This window comes from Crocuta crocuta, unplaced genomic scaffold (assembly GCF_008692635.1).
Source record: "Crocuta crocuta isolate KB4526 unplaced genomic scaffold, BGI_CrCroc_1.0 scaffold15, whole genome shotgun sequence".
NCBI classification, from domain to species: domain Eukaryota; kingdom Metazoa; phylum Chordata; class Mammalia; order Carnivora; family Hyaenidae; genus Crocuta; species Crocuta crocuta.
The window spans coordinates 3,240,996-3,261,025 of NW_027530508.1; the positions used below are offsets into that span (position 1 = coordinate 3,240,996).

At 48.9% G+C, this 20,030-nt stretch overlaps 1 protein-coding gene and 1 long non-coding RNA gene across 2 annotated transcripts; one reads left to right on the plus strand and one right to left on the minus strand.

Moving 5' to 3' along the window:
* Window positions 1-209: 209 nt before the first annotated feature.
* On the minus strand, window positions 210-2,087 carry LOC144233921 (uncharacterized). The gene is made up of 2 exons (XR_013335806.1): window positions 1,951-2,087; window positions 210-1,207 (listed from the first exon to the last, which is right to left on the minus strand). It is a non-coding gene; the product is annotated as an uncharacterized LOC144233921 (long non-coding RNA).
* A 4,834-nt stretch (window positions 2,088-6,921) lies between these two features.
* On the plus strand, window positions 6,922-19,775 carry SIRPB2 (signal regulatory protein beta 2). The gene is given in 6 exon segments (XM_077767006.1): window positions 6,922-6,963; window positions 6,966-7,140; window positions 14,422-14,787; window positions 15,856-16,197; window positions 16,735-16,803; window positions 17,874-19,775. Coding segments are annotated over 6 exon segments (1,125 nt in total). The 3' UTR covers window positions 18,005-19,775.
* Window positions 19,776-20,030: the final 255 nt, after the last annotated feature.

A 20,030-nucleotide genomic window follows, 5' to 3' on the forward strand; every position in this document is an offset into this window, starting at 1 on the left:
AAGAACCTATGGCATGGGAGAAAATATTTGCAAATCATATATCTAGAACATGTAAGAAACTTCTGCGACTCAACAACAATAAAAATAACCTGATCAAAAATGGGCAAGGAGTTGGGGTGCCTGGGTGACTCCGTCGGTTACGCAACCTGTTATGCCCAGATCGCCATCTGCCCCAAATCCCAAGACCACCAAGGAGTCCGAGTCACGTATGCAAAAGCAAAGGGCGTTTATTCGGGCTTAAGCTCGGGCTCCCAGACCTCACCAACGCAGTGGATCCTTGCTGAGAGCCCCGAGCAAAGGCAGAGTAGGTTTTTTATGGGGTTTGTGACCGGGGAGTTACAGAAGTTGTGGCATGGGAACAGTGATCCAATCATAATTATTCAACATTATTGACAGCTGGTTTAACCATACGCATTGTCTAGAGTATTCATTTCTTTTGGCGGGATCCAGTTACAACATTTAGAGTACCTTTAAATTCAATTACAGAGCGAGCCTAGGGTCTTGTTCGGCGCCTAACGGGTTAACTTTAACATTAGGAAACAGCGTCCTATCTATAGTTTCTATCTCCAGGCCTCTCCCTCAGTAATGTGGAGGGTGGTCGCTGGCCTTTCCTGATTGGGTGTTGCAAGGATGGTTTCTCCTGCCTTGGGCCATGTGTAACCGCCTGATAGTTTCGGGACGCTGGAACTCAGGCCTTCTAGTTTAGAGAGGAAACTTAAAGCCTGTCATGGAGTCAGTTTGGTTTAGACGTTTAGACTTGTGTCCTTACAAACCGACTCTTGGTTTTGGCTCAGGTCATGATCTCACAGTTGTGAGTTCAAGCCCCACGTTAGCTTCTGCATGGACAGTGCTGAGCCTGTTTGGGATTCTCTCTCTCTGCCCCTCCTGCATCTCTCTCTCTCTCTCTCTCTCTCTCTGTCTCTGTCTCTGTCTCTCTCTGTCTCTCTCTCTCTCAAAATAAACTTTTTAAAAAAATGGGCAAGGACTTGAATAAACACTTCTCTAAAGAAGACATACAAATAGCCAACAACCATATGAAAAGATAGTCAACATCTCCAAGCAGAAATGCGAGTCAAAACCTCAGTGGAAGGCACCTTGGTGGCTCCGTAAGTGAAGTAGGTAAAGCTGGTAAAGACGGTCTCGTTCTATTAATAACCGACGTTGTGGTGGGACTCCCCCGTGGTTCTTCTTATAATTGCAAGATGCCCTTCAGCGACAACCACCAGGACACGTTGAAAAGATATAAAGGTTAATTAGGAGACCTGGACACAGTATACCTGGGGCCACACAGCAAGGTCACAGGAAGACAGCAAGTGCGCATGGGCCAGGAGGTCTGTTTCTACGGGGGTCAAAGGTGGGGGGGGCTAGGCTTGGAGGGCTCACTCTTTGTTATTGAATTTAAAACAGGAATTTCAAGTGGGGAAGTGAAAAGGCAAAAAGACCTAAGGGTCAGTTTAGGAAATTAACCAAAGTCTCTGAAACAATCTGTGGGGTGAGGTGGCCTGGCTCTTCACCCAGCCCTGGGTCTGGCATTGTGTTTACTTGAGAAGCAGATGCCTCCTTGAAATGGATGCCTTCTCAATCAAAGCCTAAATCAGGCAGTTGCATTACAAAAGAGAAAAAAGTAAAACTGTCAATTCACAACCCTCAGGGGAACATCCTGGGTGTAATCTGAACCGGGTCCCCAAACAGCATAAAGGGGCGGGAAGAGATTGAAGAGACAGGCAGGCCACTCCAGCCTGGATGTTGTAATAAGCAAAAGAGACACTCACATACCAGGCTTGTCCGGGGTGACAAGTGAATCCCTGCCCCCACTGCCAAAGCTTACAAGTTTCTATAGTGATCTTGGCTGGATTCCTATGCATGTGCCCCACAGCTGTTCCCAACAACACATCACTATCTCATTGCTTGGGGCAGCCTCTGGGAGCAGGAAAGGCAAGCAGTACCCACATTCCAAGGACGAGAGGAGGTGTGGAGCTTCCTAGTGCCCAGGTCCAGCTCACGGGTCAACGGGTGGTCACATCTTTTTGATGACCTTCCCCAGCTTCCTGGAAACACACACCTGCTGTCTGATTGGGTGATTCACACTTCTTCTTTTTTTTTTTTTTTTTTTTTTTTTTTTATTTCTAGGAGAGAGAGAGAGACAGCGTGAGCAGGGGAGGGTCAGAGAGAGAGGGAGTCACAGACTGAAACAGGCTCCAGGCTCTGAGCCGGCAGTCAGCACAGAGCCCGACGCGGGGCTCGAACCCACGAACCGCGAGATCATGACCTAAGCGAAAGTCGGACGCTTAACCAACTAAGCCACCCAGGCGCCCCGGGTGGTTCACACTTCTAATACACTGGCAGCTGCTGTGGACAGAATGTGTCCCCCCTCCCCAAATTCTTATGCTGAAGCCGACTCCCCAGTGTGATGGTGTTGCAGGATTCTAGCACAGAGAGTCATGACACGAAGGCTTTTCTTTCCAGGAAGCAACTTTATTCGTGCCGGCACCGCTCAGTTGGGTTCATACCCAAAGAAATGAGCGGCCCACATCACATGGCATAGTTTTTTTATGCATTTTCTATTTCTTCGTCTCCCGTATATGGTAACACACATAAACATGCAGTCTGATTAAGTTGTCTCAGTTTACAAGGCCATGGGGAATGTAGGCACCTAGGCGCATATCTAGGTGACCTTGAAGTCTTCTCTCCTCTTTTTTTCTCTCTCCTTACGGAGGGGTTCCTACCACAATGGTGTTAGGAGGTGGGGCCTTTGGGGGGGTGACTAGGTCCTGAGTGAGGGGTTCCTCAAGAATGGGATTAGTGCCCTTGTAAGAAGAGACAGGAGACAGTTTGGTCCTCCTACAAAACTGTCAGGGCTTTACACAGAGATTGAATGGGAAGGATCAAGCTCATGATGGTGACTTACACGGGTGTACACAGACATAAGAACTCTAAACATTCAGTGAGCTGCGCATAGTATTTGTGCAGTTGCATACAGTCATACCTCGGTAAAACCTTCAAGTGACACCAACACGCATGTCATGGGATCTGACATGAAACAGGAGAAGGAAACAAGAAAGGCAAACGAAGCCACTGGAAACCCTCACTGCCACAGGCCCAACTTCACTGCTAGCTCCTGGAGAATCCAGAATCTTGCGCAACACACGGGAACTGCCAGCAGTGATGACAGCTGCTTGTGGAGGAAAGTCTAAGGACCCCTGCCAGCCTCACGTTCACATCTGCTCAGGCTCCCGCTCTGCCTCTCCTCATTTCTAGAGAAGAAGCCATCCGTGCCTCTCCTCTTCCACCTTCCAAATCTAATGCAAGCACCTCTCCTCACCAGAACCCAACCCAGAGCAAGGAGTTCTAGAAAATGTGGTTCCCAAGCTTCTAGTCCTCTGAAAAGAGAACAGAGAAAAGAATGGAGATAAAGACTGATTGCAAGAACACCCGTATTGCTATTTTTTTAAATTGGCATTTGTTCGATGGTTGATGCGGCTCAGTGTTTTCTCCAGACTTGCTTACCATGCTTTCCATTTTGCAGCAAACAAGGAAGTTATTGTTTTAACAAAGTTTTTTTCTTTTTTTTGTAGGGAGAAATATAAAAGCTGATGTAAGTTTCGACTGGTGTTTTGTTCAGACCTTAGGAGCCCCTGTTGAAAACACGTGGGGCTAAGCCCTCCAGCTGGTGACAGTCACTGTTTGTGCCACCCCAGCATGCTGACCTGGAGGAGAATCACTGCTTCTAGATACTGACCGCTCACTGGGAGCTGGTGCCCCACCTGCCACGCATGGGTCCATTTTACAGATAAGCAGGGACGGGGCTGATACTACTGAAGCACTTTCTTGTGCATTTCTCTCTGTCCTGTAGTCTAGTCCCTTCCGAGCAGCTCTGTCCCTCATCAAAGCTGGAGTCTGAGTTCTGTTGTCTTGGGGAAGGCCGGAGCAAACCCAGCTAGAACAAAGAAGATCATGTGTTCAGGAGACGGCCAAAATCAGGAAAGTCCCTACAAAAGAAAAGAGGGGGACTGCCTCTTCTTATGACTTTGTGGAGGGTGACAAGAGAAAGAGAGAGAAGGGCAGGAGTTGGGATGCCAGGGGCCCGGCACCGCCAGGCCCCTGGGGTTAGAACTCTGGGCTGGGGTGGGAAGGGAATATAGACCCCCAGGGTATGTTTAGAGATTCCTAGTGCAGAAAAGACCATGACCCAGCTTCCCCAGGAGGGCCCCACAGGAGCCATGTCCAGCCTGCCTTCTGAGAAGTGGATCGGCAGTAGTGCAGGAATTGAATGTGGCTAGAAGTGGTGACTATGGTCAACCCTAAGGAAAGTGGTATCTGGGAGCCTGATGGAGGAGACTTTGAATCCTGTGAGTTTAGCACCACAATAGATAAATTACAGGAATGTCCATAATTCTTCACCCCCTCCCTACTTCCACACCTACGGCAATATAATTTTGCAGCTCCTATCAAGAGGAGGAGTCTATTTTCCATCCCTTGCATCTGGTTTGGCCTGCGACTTGCTCTGGCCAAAAGCCAGACTATAGAAGCGACACTATACCTTGCAACCCCTGCTGCCTCTCAACACCGCCCCTCTCATGTGAACAAGCCAGACGAGCCTCCTGGGGAATGAGAGACTACACGGAGGAGAGCTGAGGTGGTCCAGGCGACAGTCAGCCAACCCCAGCGGCAGAGTTCCTAGCCAGCCTGCTGCTGCTCTCAAATGCTGAGTCAAAATTAGCTGAGATGAGAAGAACCTTGGAGCTGAGCCCAGGGAAGATTGTCAACCCACAGAATCACAGATTAAATAAATGGGTATCATTTTAAGCCACTGCATTTTGGGGGGGGGGGTTTGTTACGCAGCAGTAGCTGACCATTATGGTACCTTACCTGGTCACATAAATAAAATTAATTTTGAGAAAGACTTGAGAGGAAAAGGAATAGCTGAGGAAGGGACACAGGCAGGTGAGTAGGTGATTTAGAAGCTCCACTGGGAGGATGACATGGAGGTGCCGAGGGTCTGGTGGAATTGTCCAGGCCTGTGGTCAGTTCAAAGAGACTCCAATATATGAGTCTCCTCAACAGGAGAACAAGTAGAAGGAGCAATGGGATTGAGAAGACAGGACCAGCCACACCTCAGCAGACTCAGAGCAAAGTGCTCAAGGACCGGGCCAGACCAACCTCCCCATGACAGATACCAGGCCCCGAGATAAGACTCAGACCCAATGCCCACCATCCTGCCCGGAAAGAAACTTCAGCCTCCTCTGCACCTACACCTCTGCTTCCTACACCTGGAGTAGGAAGAAGGGAGGGAAGCATGGAAAGCTTGAGCATTTTTTTTTTTCTGGAAAAAAGGAAACTGAGCTAGCCTAAAAGAGTATGATAGCAGTGTATCCAATGCTCACTTCACCTCATACGTGCAACCATAATTTTTTGAAGTTTATTTACTTATTTTGAGAGATGAGAGCGTGAGCAGGGGAGGGGCAGAGAGAGAGGGAGAGAAGGAGAGTCCCAAGCAGGCTCTGCATTTTCAGTGGGGAGCCCAATGTGGGGCTCGAGCTCACCCACTAGGAGACCATGACTTGAGCTGAAATCAAGAGTCAGACACTCAGCCAATGGAGCTACCCAGGTGCCCCATGCCCCTATTCTTATTACTATTTTACAGATCAGGAAACTGAGGCACAAACTGCTCAAATGATAGTCCTGATGATTGGGTAAAGCCAAGATTTGAACCCAGACAGTGCAGGTGAAGAGACAGACAGACCCAGAAGAGCCTCGGATTGCTTTCATTGGCCAGTGTAAGTAAACTTTTCCTTGCCAACAGCCAGTATGATAGGGACTCTTGAGAAAGTTACAGAACATTAAGATGCCACAAACACAAATTTTTATATGATCCGGTGTGTTCCATTTGGGCCCCAGGAAATGGAGGTTTCAAGAGTTGCTCCTGGGTTATGCATCTAAGGACAGGGTCTATGCCCTGTCCTCACTGCCAAAAGGAGGCCTGCATGGCGCTTGCTTTATAATAAATCCTTCTTTTTTAAATGTTTATTTATTTTTGAGAGAGACAGAGTGTGAGCAGGGGAGGGGCAGAGAGAGAGGGAGACACAGAATCCAGAGCAGGCTCCAGGCTCCAAGCTGCCAGCCCAGAGCCCCACGCCAGGTTCGAACCCATGAATTTCGAGGTCACGACCTAAGCCGAAGTTGGACGCCCAACTGACCGAGCCACCCAGGCGACCCTTAATAAATCCTTCTTCTCCTTCTTCCTCTTTTTAATTTCTGAGAGAGAGAGAGAGAGAGAGAGAGAGAAAGAGAGAGAGAGACAGTAGGAGCAGAGGAGGGTCAGAGAGAGAGGGAGATACAGAATCTGAAGCAGGTTCCAGGCTCTGAGCTGGCTGTCAGCACAGAGTCCGACGCGGGGCTCAAACCCACAAACCGTGTGAACATGACCTGAGCCGAAGTCGGACGCTCAACCGACTGAGACACCCAGCACCCCAATAAATCCTTCTTCTTAAGAAGGATCCTTAATCCTTCTCTATTTCCTGCATATCGTGGTCAATGATGGTTGGTACGTTCAGCATTTACATTGTGCTGAGCCTTCACCCACGTATCTTATATTTCTTGCAATACCTTCTGGAGGAGGGAATTGCTACCATCCCCATTTTGCAGATGAAGAAACAAAGGCTCAGAGGTGGCACGTGTGTGTGAAAGGTCGCACAGGTAGGAAGAGGCAGACCCAGGACTTGAGCCCACACCTGGCTGGCTCGGGACACGCTAGGACAGGCACACTCATCTTCCTAGCAGGGTACTGGGGACCGGGCCCACGACAAAGGGTCGGTATGGTTTTGACCGAGTGGTTACAGGAACTCCCGTGGCCCAGACACAGAACCCGGAACCCCCTCCAAACCGTTCCTTCCTCTTGCACCAGCAGCCTTGTCTTCCCGTATGAAAACAACACTTCCCCAAGTAGCCTTGGCCACAAGGAACACAAACAGCCTTGTCCACGTGCCCCATTTCAGGCTCCGGCATCCGCCAGATTGCAGAACGGCGGCCCGTCCTGGGAACTGCAGGAGGCACGCGAGCCCCTGGCGATGACCACCCTGACCCCGCGGGCCCACTCGCCTCCTTGCTCCTGGCTGCCGATGCTGTTCCTTGTGCTCTTGGGTGAGTGAGATCTGGGACATGACGGGACCCATCCCTGACTGATCCCAGAGAGGAGCCCCGGGTGCTCTGAGAGGCCTGGAGGGACTCCAGGCCACCAAGAGGGAATGGGAGCGGGCAGCTGAGAACGTTCCTGATCCCAGCAGAGCCCAAATCCAGTGTCTCAAGAAGTTGAACGTTTTGGGAGACAGCGTGGTGAAGTTAAGCTCCCAGGCTCTGGGGTCTTAACAGACACCCGTGTGCTCATGTTACACGCCACGTCTCTCTCCTCTTCGACAAACAGGGCTGCTCTTGGGGTGCTGTGAGTTTTAAATATAAAAATGGTGGGGCGCCTGGGTGGCTCAGTCGGTTGAACGTCCAACTTCAGCTCAGGTCATGATCTCACTGTCCGTGGGTTTGAGCCCCACGTCGGGCTCTGTGCTGACAGCTAGCTCAGAGCCTGGAGCCTGCTTCAGATTCTGTATCTCCCTCTCTCTCTGACCCTCCTCTGTTCATGCTCTCTCTCTCTCTCTCTCTCTCAGAAATAAATAAAACATTAAAAAAAATTTTTTTTTAATGGTGAGGCTCATAGCCCTGGATCAGACATAATCTGTGGGGCCTCGTGCAAAGTGGAAACGCAGTTTCAAAGAACTTCAAGACGGCAGCAGCAGAGCATTATCACAAGCATGGGGCCCATCTAAGCACAGGGCCCTTTGTGACTATACAAATCAACACCCCATGAGCCAGCATGGGCTCAGCACCGGGCTCAACCCTCACCACTGACATTTCTCTGAGCCTCAATTTCCCCCTCTGTAAAATGGGGCCAATCGTGGGACCCACCTCATGACTTTGTTTGGAAGATCCAACAAGATAATACCTGTAAGCAGCTGGCACAATGTAAAGATTTCTGTAAAGATTTTCATACCCATGTCTACTCTAAGTCAGGATCTGACTGATTTAAGTCCTGAGACTTGGGGCTCCTGGGTCCAGCTTAGCCTCTGAGCCCAGAACCCTCCGATCCAGCAGGCAAGACGCTTAACTCCCATTGGGCTTATTCCATCTCCTGTCTGTTTGGGCCCCTGCCCCAGTCTCTGCGAAGACCCAGACCCTGCTTGGGTCCTGTAGGATGGTCACTCCCGGAGAGGCTCTGGTGGGACCCAGATCTGGGTCCAGACCTGGCCAGCCCTTCACTCCTCGGCTATGATTTGGGGCGCTGCTTCACTTTCTTGAGCTGGCTTCCCCGATTGTAAAATGTGAATTGTGGCTCCTAGTTGCTCATCCCACAAATACTTCTGAGTGCCCACGACGTGTTAGGCACTAGGCTAGGAAGTCACATGTCTAAACACTCAGGATCAAATCATTTTTGAAAAATGTGGGTTTTGAACCAGGCCTCCGAAGGAGAACCCATCATCCCGGATCATGAAAGGCAGGGCTTGCAGGTGGAAAATAGATGGGAAGGGATCCCAGAGCTGTGGCCATGGGGTGCCCAGCTCTGCAGACAAGGTACACAGGACATTTTCCAGACAGCGGGAAGGGGTCAGGGGCACAGGGCCTTCTTTCATGGAGATTCGACTGACATACAACAAATTATGCATATTTAACATGTACACTTTGATAAGTTTTGTGGGCATTGGACATGCTTCTTTCTTGTGAACTCATCACCAAAATCAATATAATGAACACATCCAACACTTTCAAAAGTTTCCTTGTGGGTCATTCTTTCCATTCCTCCTCCTTCCACGGCATCCACTTATCAGCTTTCCGTCACTATAGATCAGTTTGCATTTTCTAAAACTTTATACGAAATATAAGATCATGGAGCGTGTACCCTTTTTCTTCCCCAGCTTCTTTCTTCGGCATAATTATTTTGAGCTTCCTTCATGTGGTTGCACACATCCATAGCTCACATACGTCTTTTTATTTCTGTCCTCTGTGTAAACTACAGTTTGTTTCTTCATTCACTTCTTGGCAGACATCGGTTGCTTTGCAATTTGGGGCTGTCGCAAACAGACATCTGCGTCGATTAGTACAAGTGTCTGTAGACATTCCTGTACTAATCTTTGAGTGGACTTAACGCTTTCATTTCTCTCGGGAAAATACTTAAGAATAATATGACTGTATCGTGTGATAGGCGTGTGGTTAACTTTTAAGACACTGCCAAACTGATTTCCAAGGAGGTTGTACTGTTGTGCATTTTCATCAGCAAGGTATGCAGATGACATTTCCTCTACATCCTCGCCGACACTCTTGGTATGGTCAATCTTTCTTCTTTTAGTCATTCTCACCGATGTGTAGGAACATCTCATTGTGGTTTCAATTTGCACTTGCCTGCTGTGTAATGGTGCTGAACATTTTTCACGTGCATCCTGTATCCTGTTTGGGCCTTTATGTGTCTGTTCAACTCCCATTTTTCGACTGTTTTTCTTATCATTGAGTTTTGAAGGTTCTTTATGTATTCTGATTGCAAATTATTTTTTTTTATCAGATATATACTTCACAGAGATTTTCTCCTCCTCTGTGGCTTTTTCATTCTTTCACAAGCATCTTTCGAACAGCAAGGGTTCTTAGTTTTCATAAAGTCTTATTTATTAATTTGTTCTTTGTATGGATCATGATTTTGGTGTTGTATCTAAGTGTGTGGCAGAATTCACTAGTGAAGTCATCCAGGCTTGGAGTTTTCTTTGTGGGGAAGTTTTTAATACAAATTAAATGTTTGCAATAGATAATAGGGCTATTTAGGTTATTTGTTTCTTCTTGAGGTAGCCTTGGTAGTTTGTGTTTTTCAAGGAATTTGTCCCTTTGTCAAATATATGTAGCCATGACCTTTCCATAGCGGCCCCTTATTGTCTTGTAATATCTGTAAAGTCTGTACTGGTGTCACCTCCCTCATTTTTTATTTTAGTAAGCTAAGACTCTCTGTCTCTCTCTCTCATTACTCTTCAGTATGGCTACAAGTTTATCAATTATCATCATCTTCTCAAAGATTTCATTCACACTGATTTTTCTTTCTTGTCTTTTGGTTTTTACTTTATTGATTTTTACTCAGATCTTTGTGGTTTCCTTTCTTCTACTTCCTTTGGGCTTAATTTGCTCTTTTTTCACTGTTTCTTTTTTTTTTTAATGTTTTATTTATTTCTGAGAGAGAGAGCGTGAGCAGGGGAGGGTCAGAGAGAGAGAGAGGGAGACATAGAATCCGAAACAGGCTCCAGGCTCTGAGCTGGCTGTCAGCACAGAGCCCGATGCGGGGCTTGAACCCACGAACCCTGAGATCATGACCTGAGCTGAAGTTAAGCTGAAGCTTAACCGACTGAGCCACCCAGGCGCGTGCGCACACACACACACACACACAGACACCCCGTTTCTTAAGGTAAAAACTAAGGTCATTCATTTAAGTCCTTCCTTCTTTCCTAATCTAGTCATCGAATGCTATAAATTTCCCTCTGCTTTAGCAGAATCCTACAAATTTTAATACTGTGTTTTCATTTTCATTCCGATCAAATTACTTTCTAACTTCCCTCTTGTTTTAACTCATGTGTTACTGGAAAGTGTCCTATTCAGCTTATGACTATCGAGGACTTTCCTAGGCATCTGTCTGTTACTGATTCTAATTTAATTCCCCTTGTGGTCAAAGATGATGCTTGAATTCCTTTAAACTTGTTGAGACTATTTTAATGACTCAGAATATGTTCTATCTTGGTAAGAGTTCTCTGTGCATTTGAAAAGAACTATATATCCTGCTACTTGGGGGGCGGAGTGTTCTATAAATATCAATTAGGCTGTTAGTTGCTAGTGCTTTTCAAGTCTTCTGTACTCTTTTTGATTTCTTGCCTACATGTGCTAGCAATTATGAGAAGGAGGATGTCGAAACCCCATAGCTGTGGATTTGTCTGTTTCTCCCTACCATTCTATTGGGTTTTGCTTCATACGCTTATAAGTTCTGTTATCTGGTGCACAAATGTTTGGGATTTGTATGTGTTCTTGATTTTTTTTAAATTTATTTATTTATTTTAAGAGAGAGAGATAGAGTGCACGTGCACACGCACAGCAGGGGAGGGGCAGAGAGAGGGAGAGGGAGAGAGAAAGAGAGAGAATCCCAAGCAAGCAGCCCCCCTCCACCACCACCACCATCAGTGCAGAGCCCGACCCAAGACCCAATCCCACGAATCAAACTGAACCATGACCTGAGCTGAGAGTGGACGCTTAACCAACTAAGCCACCCAGGTGCCCCTGTCTTCTTGATTAATTTGCTCCTTTACCATTACAAAGTGACATTCTTTATTCCTGGAGATATTCTTTGCTCTGAAATCTACTTTATCTGATATTAATATAGCCACTCCAGCTTTCCTTTGATCGGCATTATATGCTCTACCTTTTTCCATCATTTTCCTTTTAACATATGTGCAGCTTTAATATTTAAAGTGCGTTGCTTGTAGGCAACAGATAGTTAGATGTTACTTTTTATCCAATCCGACAGTGTCGAATTTTTACATAGGCTATTTAGACCGTTTACATTCAAGGTGACTTTTATAGGATTAAGTTTAGATCTTTTTATACCTTCCTATTTGTCGTGTCGGTTCTTTGTTCCCTTTTTTCTCTTTTTGTGTCTTCTTTCAGTTGTTGAATACTTGTAGAATGCTATCGTATCACCTTTACTGGCTTATTGGCTGTAACTATTTTGTCATTTAGCCGTTGCTTTAAGGTTTATAGTATATGTCTGCAGTTGATCACCATCTACCTTTATTAGTTGTGGGGCCACAACACTTCTCTCTGAGTAGCGTACTCTTTTCTGTCTGTACAACCCACTGCTCCATCAATCATGAGGTTTTCCAGTTTGGCTGGTGGGGAAAGGCACTATTCTCAGCCCTGTGCCGAGTGATGGGTACTGTTCTGTGCAGGTGCATGAGTAAACTGCCGAGGCCAGGGGACAAACCACCAGAAACGATTAGAGAGAACAGATCTGCCTGCCTGCCTCATGGTGTTTGAAGGTGGGTGTTGCTGAACCTTTTGGAGCTAAGGCCACCAAGAGCAAAAGCAATCCCTAGGATTGAACATGAGGTATCCCTTGGTCACAACTGTGAGGCAGTTCTTATAAAGGCTATTAGCACATGCCTAGCTGAGGACACACAGAAAAGGAATTCCACAACCCCTCCCCAGATCCTCTTAGAAGGAAACATCTGCCTCACCTCCCTACCCCCTCGCCTCACTGACAATTGAGAAACACCAGGATACCCTGCAAACTTAACATCTTGGAGCAAGACCGAGTCATTCACCAGGTCTGATGGTCACCCACACCAAGGAAAAGTTGGGACGCAAAGCTGATGACCTGTGCTGGGCAGAACCTTAAGTCACCTGATCTGAGTCCAAATCCTGGCCAGGACACTGACCGTTTCTTCCCCTCTCTGACCATCAGTTTTCTCAAAAATGGAGATGACAGCCCCATGTCGGGCTCTGTGCTAACAGCTTGGAGCCTGGAGCCTGCTCTGGATTCTGTGTCTCCCTCTCTCTCTGCCCCTCCCCTGCTCACACTCTGTCTCTCTCTGTCTCAAAAATGAATAAACATTCTTTTTTAATGGAGATCATAATAATACCTACCTCAGGGACTTCTTGAGAGGAGCACCTGTTCATACCCCACCTGTAAAAGAACCTGCATGGAAGGCCTCGGCCCTCTCTCTCCATGCCCCTGAGGCCAAACTCAGCAGCTCAACCCCCAAAACAGATCCACTTCCCAAAGCACCAACAAGCACTGCAGTTTGGTAAAGAATTCACACGAGACACCTGAAACTAAAATCATATTATATATCCACTCTACTTGAAGTTAAAAAATGTTTTCAAAGCGAAAGAACTGCATATAATACATAAAATTTCTGATATCTACTGTGTGGAAATAATATCTCAATAAAGTCATTAAAAAAAAAAAAGAATTTACAGGGGGGTGCCTGGCTGGCTGAGTCCATAAAGCATGTGGCTTTTGATCTCAGGGCTGTAAGTTTGAGGCCTGCATTGGGTGTAGAGATTACTTTAAAAACTAATTAAATGGGGGCACCTGGGTGGCTCAGATTTAACAAGCATCCGACTTCAGCTCAGGTCACGATCTTACAGTTCGTGGGTTCAAGCCCTACGTCGGGCTCTGTGCTGACAGCTCGGAGCCTAAAGCCTATTTCAGATTCTGTGTCTCCTTCTCTCTCTGATCCTCCGTGCTCACACTCCGTCTCTCTCTCAAAAATAAACATTAAAAAATGTTTTTAAACAAATAAAAATAATTAAATGTTAAAAAGAATTCAGGGGTATCTGGGCGGCTCTGTCAGTTAAGCATCCAACTTCGGCTCAGGTCATGATCTCACTGCTCGTGGGTCTGAGCCCCTCATCAGGCTCTGTGCTGACAGCTGGGAGCCTGGAGCCTGCTTCAGATTCTGTCTCCATCTCTCTGCCCCTCCCCTGCTCTCCCCTCTCTCTCAAATATAAGATAAAACATTAAAAAAAAACAAAACAATTCACAGGAAGCCAGATGATGCTTACACGAAACACCACAGCACTCACACTTTGTATGATATGTTTGAGGGCTGGGAGTGGGGGCTCCAGAAACAGATCGTCACATTCTTACTGGATGAAATATTAGTTTGTTTCAGTGGTCGTGATAAAGTGGTAGTTTAAGCAACAGAAATGTATTTTCTCACACCTCTGGAGGCTAGAAGTCTAGGGGAAGGTGTCAGCAAGGTTGGTGGTGTCTTGTGAATACGGTCTCCTTAGCTTGCAGACGGCCATCTTCTCTCCGTGCCTCTAATTTCTTTTAAGGACGCCCATCCTATGGAGTAGGGCCCACCCTTATGACCTCGTTTTAATTTAATTGCCTCTTTAAAGATCTTGTCTCCAAATGCAGCCACATTCAGAGGTACTGGAGGTTAGGGCTCCCACATATGAATTTGGCCGGGGAGACACCATTCAGCCCATCAACTGCGATCCTGGGAAACATCCCTAATCGTCTGGGCTCTCAGCCCTCCTGAGAAGATGGGGATGATACTGCCTACCTCACACGAGCGTTGGGAAGAATAAAGGCGGTAATAGACGCAGGGCGTGGCACGTGGTGGGCACGTAAGTGCCACCTACTGTTTGTAAGTTCTCCGTTCAACAGCTCCCTTCTGCCTCTCCAGACGACCTCCTCATCTTTCACACTTCCCTCCCCAGCGACGCCCCTCCCGCGTCCCGAGCAACGTTGCTGGCCAGCCAAAGACCAGATTGTGTTCATCTCCTCTCTTGGGGCCCCAGGTCCTTCCTGCTCAGCACAAAGCCTTTCTCCCTCTGTCGCAGGAGCCTCTGGGCAGAGCGACGGGAGTGAGCGGCAGGTGTTGCAGCCCCAGGGCCCCCTGCTGGTGGCGGAGGGGGACACGCTGGTGCTGCGCTGCACCGTGGAAGGGTCCTGCGCTGACGACGGGATTAAATGGGTCAAGGTGAGCAGTCAGGACCAGCAGGAGGTTTATAACTTCAAGCACGGCCTCTTCCCTGGGGTGACGCCCGTGATCCAGCGAACACCGGAGCCACCGAACTGTGACTATTCCATCTATATCCGCAATGTCACCAGCACGCATACTGGAACCTACCACTGCGTGCGGTTCGGCGACTTGGGCGAGAACTCAGAAAAGACGCTGGAGGAGGGCACCTCGGTGTTTGTGAAGGGTGAGCATGAGGCTCCGGGGGGTCTTAGGCACCCCGCTCGGATCCATCTCCCTGCGTCGGCCGCCTTTATCCATCCACACAAAATCCCAGGTGGCACACAGAGTGTGTCTCACTCACACGTTTGCAGGCGTCCGGAGTGGTTCTGCTCCGCGTGCCTTGTTCCACCGCCACGTCTCACTGCAGCTACGCAGAGTACGTCTCTGTCGTGGAGGTGGCGGAAGCGAAGAGGACCCGTCCCAGGGCCCCAAGCCCATTTCAAGTTTCTAACCAGGTAGCATCTGCTAACAGCCCATTGGCTAAAGCAAGGCACGTGACTAAACGCCAAGTCAGGAGACCAGGATGTGACCCCTCCCACCACCAGGCGGGTGTAGGTTGCACGCGCTGGGGCGGTTAATTTCACGTACCACGCTCCGCACCGAGCAGTCATGCTGTGTGTAAGGCCGGCAGCGGGGGCCTGGGCCCTCAAACCCTGGGTCTGTCATTCAATAGGAGCGTGTTCTTAAGTCGGTCACTTCAGCCCTATCCAGTTCGAGTGCTTACTTTGTAGAATAGGTGACATAATTCTTACTTCAGGGGCCATTTGGGTGATGAAATAGAAGAATGGGTGTTTGTGGAACCTGTAAACTGTTAACAGAGAGAATATCTGTGTGCGGCAGTTGGAGGTGGGGGAGGGGCTCATTTTAACTCGATGCCAGCCTTCCAGCAAGGCTTCTCCGAGTCCTCCCAAGCTGTGACAGGTGCCCCTTCTTGGCCCCACAGCCCTCTGGGTTTCCAACCTCAAGGGGGTTTTCTGGACCATCTCCACCACCAGACTGACAACTCCTTCCCAGCCGGATGCGTGTGTGTGTCTCGCCGAGCTCCATGCTCCCCAATCCTAAACTCAGCACGTAGCAGGTCCTGCGAACTTCTTTACTGAGTGAATCATCTTGAGCCTAATGGGGGGAAGTAGAGGGAGTAGCTGGGTAGAGAAATCGGGGAAGTGGGGAGGGAGGGAAGGGAGGAGGGAGGAGTTGAGTGGACGATGGAGGAAGACAGGAAACACAGCAAGGACCCTCTCTTTGGCTTCAGGAGCTGGGGCCCCAGAGTCAAACCTCTGGATCCTGCAGCCCCAGGAGGTGGTGTCGGCAACCGTGGGAGACACTGTATTGCTGAACTGCACTGTGCTTGGACGTGGTCCCTCAGGACCCATCAGGTGGTTTCGGGGGGCAGGTCTGAGCCGCGAGGCCATTTACAACTTTGAAGGCATCTCGCACCCCAATGTGACAGCAGTCCGGGAGTCCAACAGCGATTTCAGCATCCTCCTGCAAGGCGTGTCTACCGAGTACGCAGGCACCTACTACTGTGTGAAGTTCCACAGGAAGTCCAACAGGCAGTACCAGTCCGGCCAGGGCACCAGGCTGAGAGTAAAAGGTGAGACAGATAGTCTAGAAGGCACTGGGCGGAGGGAGAGAGACAGGTGGGCCCCAAGGAACTTCCCAACATGTCCCAAATAGGCCAGCCCTTCTCAGCCTCCGACTGTTATGTAAACCGTTCCCCCTGCCTGGAATGCTTTCTCCCTCTCTCTGGAGAGCTCCTACTCATCCTTCAAAGCCCAGCACAAATAGCCCCTCCTCTGTAAAACCTTCTGTTTCTCCCAGGCAGAGTTCATCTCTCCCTGTTCTGGGCTCCACAAAACCGTATAGATTTAATGACTTCACAGCATCTGTTGAGTGCCTGTTTCCTGCCTTGCGCTATACTGGGTGCTGTAGATACTGCAGTGAATCAGACATTATACCTGCCCCAAAGATGTTCGAACAGATCTAACTAGTCCCTCATAGTTCAGGGTTTGACTTCTAGCGCCCATCCCCGGCACACCCATTTCGATGACCCTAGGTCCTAGTGTAGGGGCTCAGGAAGTGGCAAGACAGAAAGATAAGGGGAAGGTGAGACTGTCTCTCTTTCTTGCAGCAAAGCCCACCACGTCTCCCCAAGAGACAAAATTCACCAGTGAACATGTAGGCAGGACGTTTCCCTCAGGTGAGTGTACCTACTTCCTGGGAAGGCAACCGGTCCCCACAGGCAAGGGGGGTGAAAGATGGCCTGGCCATGGGAAGGGAGCAGTCCTTCCTTCTAGGGCTCTCTGCCACCAAGAAAGTCCCCAGGGATTCATCTCAATGGCAGGACCAGGAACCCAGAGAGCCACGTTAAGCCTCAACCAAAGAAAGGACTTTCTAAGAGCCAGACATAACAGTGCACTGGGCAGTCTTGCTTGACAGGTAGTGAGCTCCCCATGATTCAGTGCAAGGATACACCGTGAAACTGTACCTAACAGTGCTGAAAAACATGGCTTTGTAGGCAGGCCTCCTGGATCGAGCCCCTTTCTACCTGTGTGGCCTTGCTCCTTGAATTTCTGTTGTCCTGCGCCGTGAACTAGGGGCAAAGAAGGGATAGAGTCAGAGAGCATACCTGATGAGGCTGTATGGTGGTCCCATGAGATCACACGTGTCAAGCGCCCAGCACTGTGCATATCACACCACCTGTTAACGCTCGGGGCACTTGGGAACGGGGTGGGCTTGAGGATGAGCCCTGGGGTAGAGGCACCGGATGCTCCCTGCCTCTCAGCCCTGTTCCTGCCATTCGTGGGAGCCAGACCACCCGGGTGACCCCCATCCAGCGATGGGTCCCATCACTTCTCTAATATATGTGCCCCTGAGCAAATCGTTTCCCCACTCTGGCTCTGCCTCTTCATCGGTACCAACGGCATGATTATCCTGCCTTGCAGCATAAGTTTAAGGATTATTTTAGGCAAGTAGGAAGGGCTTAGCTCAAAGTCTGGGGCAGAGGAGCTGAGCAGCCAGTAAATGAACAGTTTTCTATTACGACCGGAGGTCATGGATGCTGCTGAGATGACTAAACATACAGGTAGCATATTGGGTAAAGCTTCTTCAGGCTCAGGACAGAGGGAGGGGAGGTCTTTGATCTTTTGTCTCGGTGGTGGTCCCGGAGGTTTACAGCAGCTGGGCCAGACCTCCCTGTGGGGACATTGAGGTCTGGACCGTTGGGGGATCACCCAGGGTCCTTCCTGAGCTCTCCCCTGTGTCCTCCAGGCCTCCTGTCTGTGCTCGTGCTTGTGGTCCTGGGGCTGAAGGCAGTGACCTTGGCTGCACTTCTGCTGGCCTGGGCTGCCTGCCGGAGGAGGCAAGAAGACGCCAAGACCCCAGACCCGGCAGAACTGTAACCACCTCAGCATGGGGCATGGAGCACGGGGCGTGGGGCGTGGGGGAGGGGTCGGCCTCAAAGTGGGTCCTCTGAGTCGGAGAGAGTTCAAGGCCCCCCAGCCACTTCATTGCCTCCAAACCCAGCCTCCAGATGCTCTCCAGGCCTCATGCCAAACTCCAGGACCCCTACACCTGGCTTCCGTTCACCTGGTCAAGTACCCCACTTGGCGCTGACTGGGCTCCCTTCTGATGTGCTGTCCTCTCTCTTGACCGCCTGCTCAAGCCTTCCTTGTCCTTCAAGGCTTTGCCAGGCTCTCTTCTCAGGGCCCTTGTTCCTGCTATAGTGCCCGCCCCCTTCCACTCCCTCTCCACATTTTCTCATCCTTCAAGATCCAACTCAAGATCCAACTTCTTTTCCAGAAGGTTTTCCTAAGCATCTCTAAGCTCACAGAGCCAGACTTCCCAGGCCTGTCCACTTACACCCTTCTCTCCTCGTTTCCTGCCTTCTTTGCCTTTTTCATTCTTTCTTTTCTTCCTTTCCTTCCTTCCTTCTTTCTCTCTCTTTCTTTCTTTCTTTCTTTCTTTCTTTCTTTCTTTCCTTTCCCTTCCTTCCTTCCTTTCCTTCCTTTCTTTTTTCTTTTCTTTTCTTTCCTTTCTTTTCCTTCCTTCCTTCCTTCCCTCCCCTTCCCTTCCTTCTTTTTTCCTTTCCTTTCCTTTCCTTTCCTTTCCTTTCCTTTCCTTTCCTTTCCTTTCCTTTCCTTTCCTTTCTGGCCTTCCTTCCTTCCCTACTATGGCTGGCTTGGGTGGTTGCAATAGTTAAATGCAGGTTTGGCAACTTGAACAAAACTCTTAACAGTGGCTTGAGCCAGAAGAAAATTGGTTTTGCTAGTAATAACTGAGCATAAGCAGCCCAGGCGATAGGGGCACTCCCTGGTCTCGAGCCACAGGATTCCTCAATCTCTTCTAATGAGACAGACAGGTCGTTCGCATTGCTCTACCTCGGGCCTCCAGGGTCCTGCCCTTGCTCCTGCAGATAAGGCCTCGAGCTGGAGGAAGCGGAGGGACAGACGGGGGCCTCCTAAATCCTGCCACCCTGAGTGGCAGCCTTGAGGGTCCTGTGTTGGAGTGGGGCGAGAGGGGTGCCCGGCCGGGTCAAACATAGTGCTACACATTTCTAAACTACCTGAATGGCACTCTCTTCCACACTTCATTCCCAGCCTTGCTTCTTTGGCTCAGAATCTGAGATTTATCCGGGTGGTTACCTGTAGCTCATTCACCTTCACGGCTGTATGGTACCCCATCCTGTCAATATGCCACATTCGTGGTTCCACTGATGTTGGAGACCCGAGTCATCCTGTTCTCACACTGTCGCACACAGAGTCAGTGCCAGGGTGTCTCCTGATGTGTGGGTGCCAGCGTCATGTTCCCCAGGGAACACCCGCAGGGAGAGTAGGCGGGTGATCTGGGCTTCATAATTCCTCTACTCCATTAGGTTTGCCAAGTTGTGTTACAACACCTTTGAGGCCACATCCACTCCCACCAGACATGGGACAATCTCTCTGCCTCACGTCCACACCAGCCCTCCGTGCACTCAGACGGGCACCACTGAGGAGGGCTAACGGGCATGTTACTGTGTTACTGCTGTTGGCATTGGAAAATTATGTCACCGACAGCAACACGCTTACAATATTTTAATCAGCCCTGTACATGGAGTCAACCATCTAACTGGTTCATTTTGTTTTGTGTTATATTTATACGTTGGAACTGAAATACAGATCATTTTATTCCAAATTACTTCCTCTTTATTTCTCCAGTTAGGAGGATTTTTTTTCAATATGTATATTAAGATTTATTCAATATGTATAAATATGTTAATTTTCTCAATATGTATAGGTCAGTTTTATTATCTCTGAATCCCATCTAAGGTATAAAGGGGTGATAAATATTTTTTATGAAAAAGGGGTGTGGTGCCTGGGTGGCTCAGTCAGTTGAGCGTCAAACTTCAGCTCAGGTCATGACTTCACGGTTTGTTCAAGCCCCACGTCG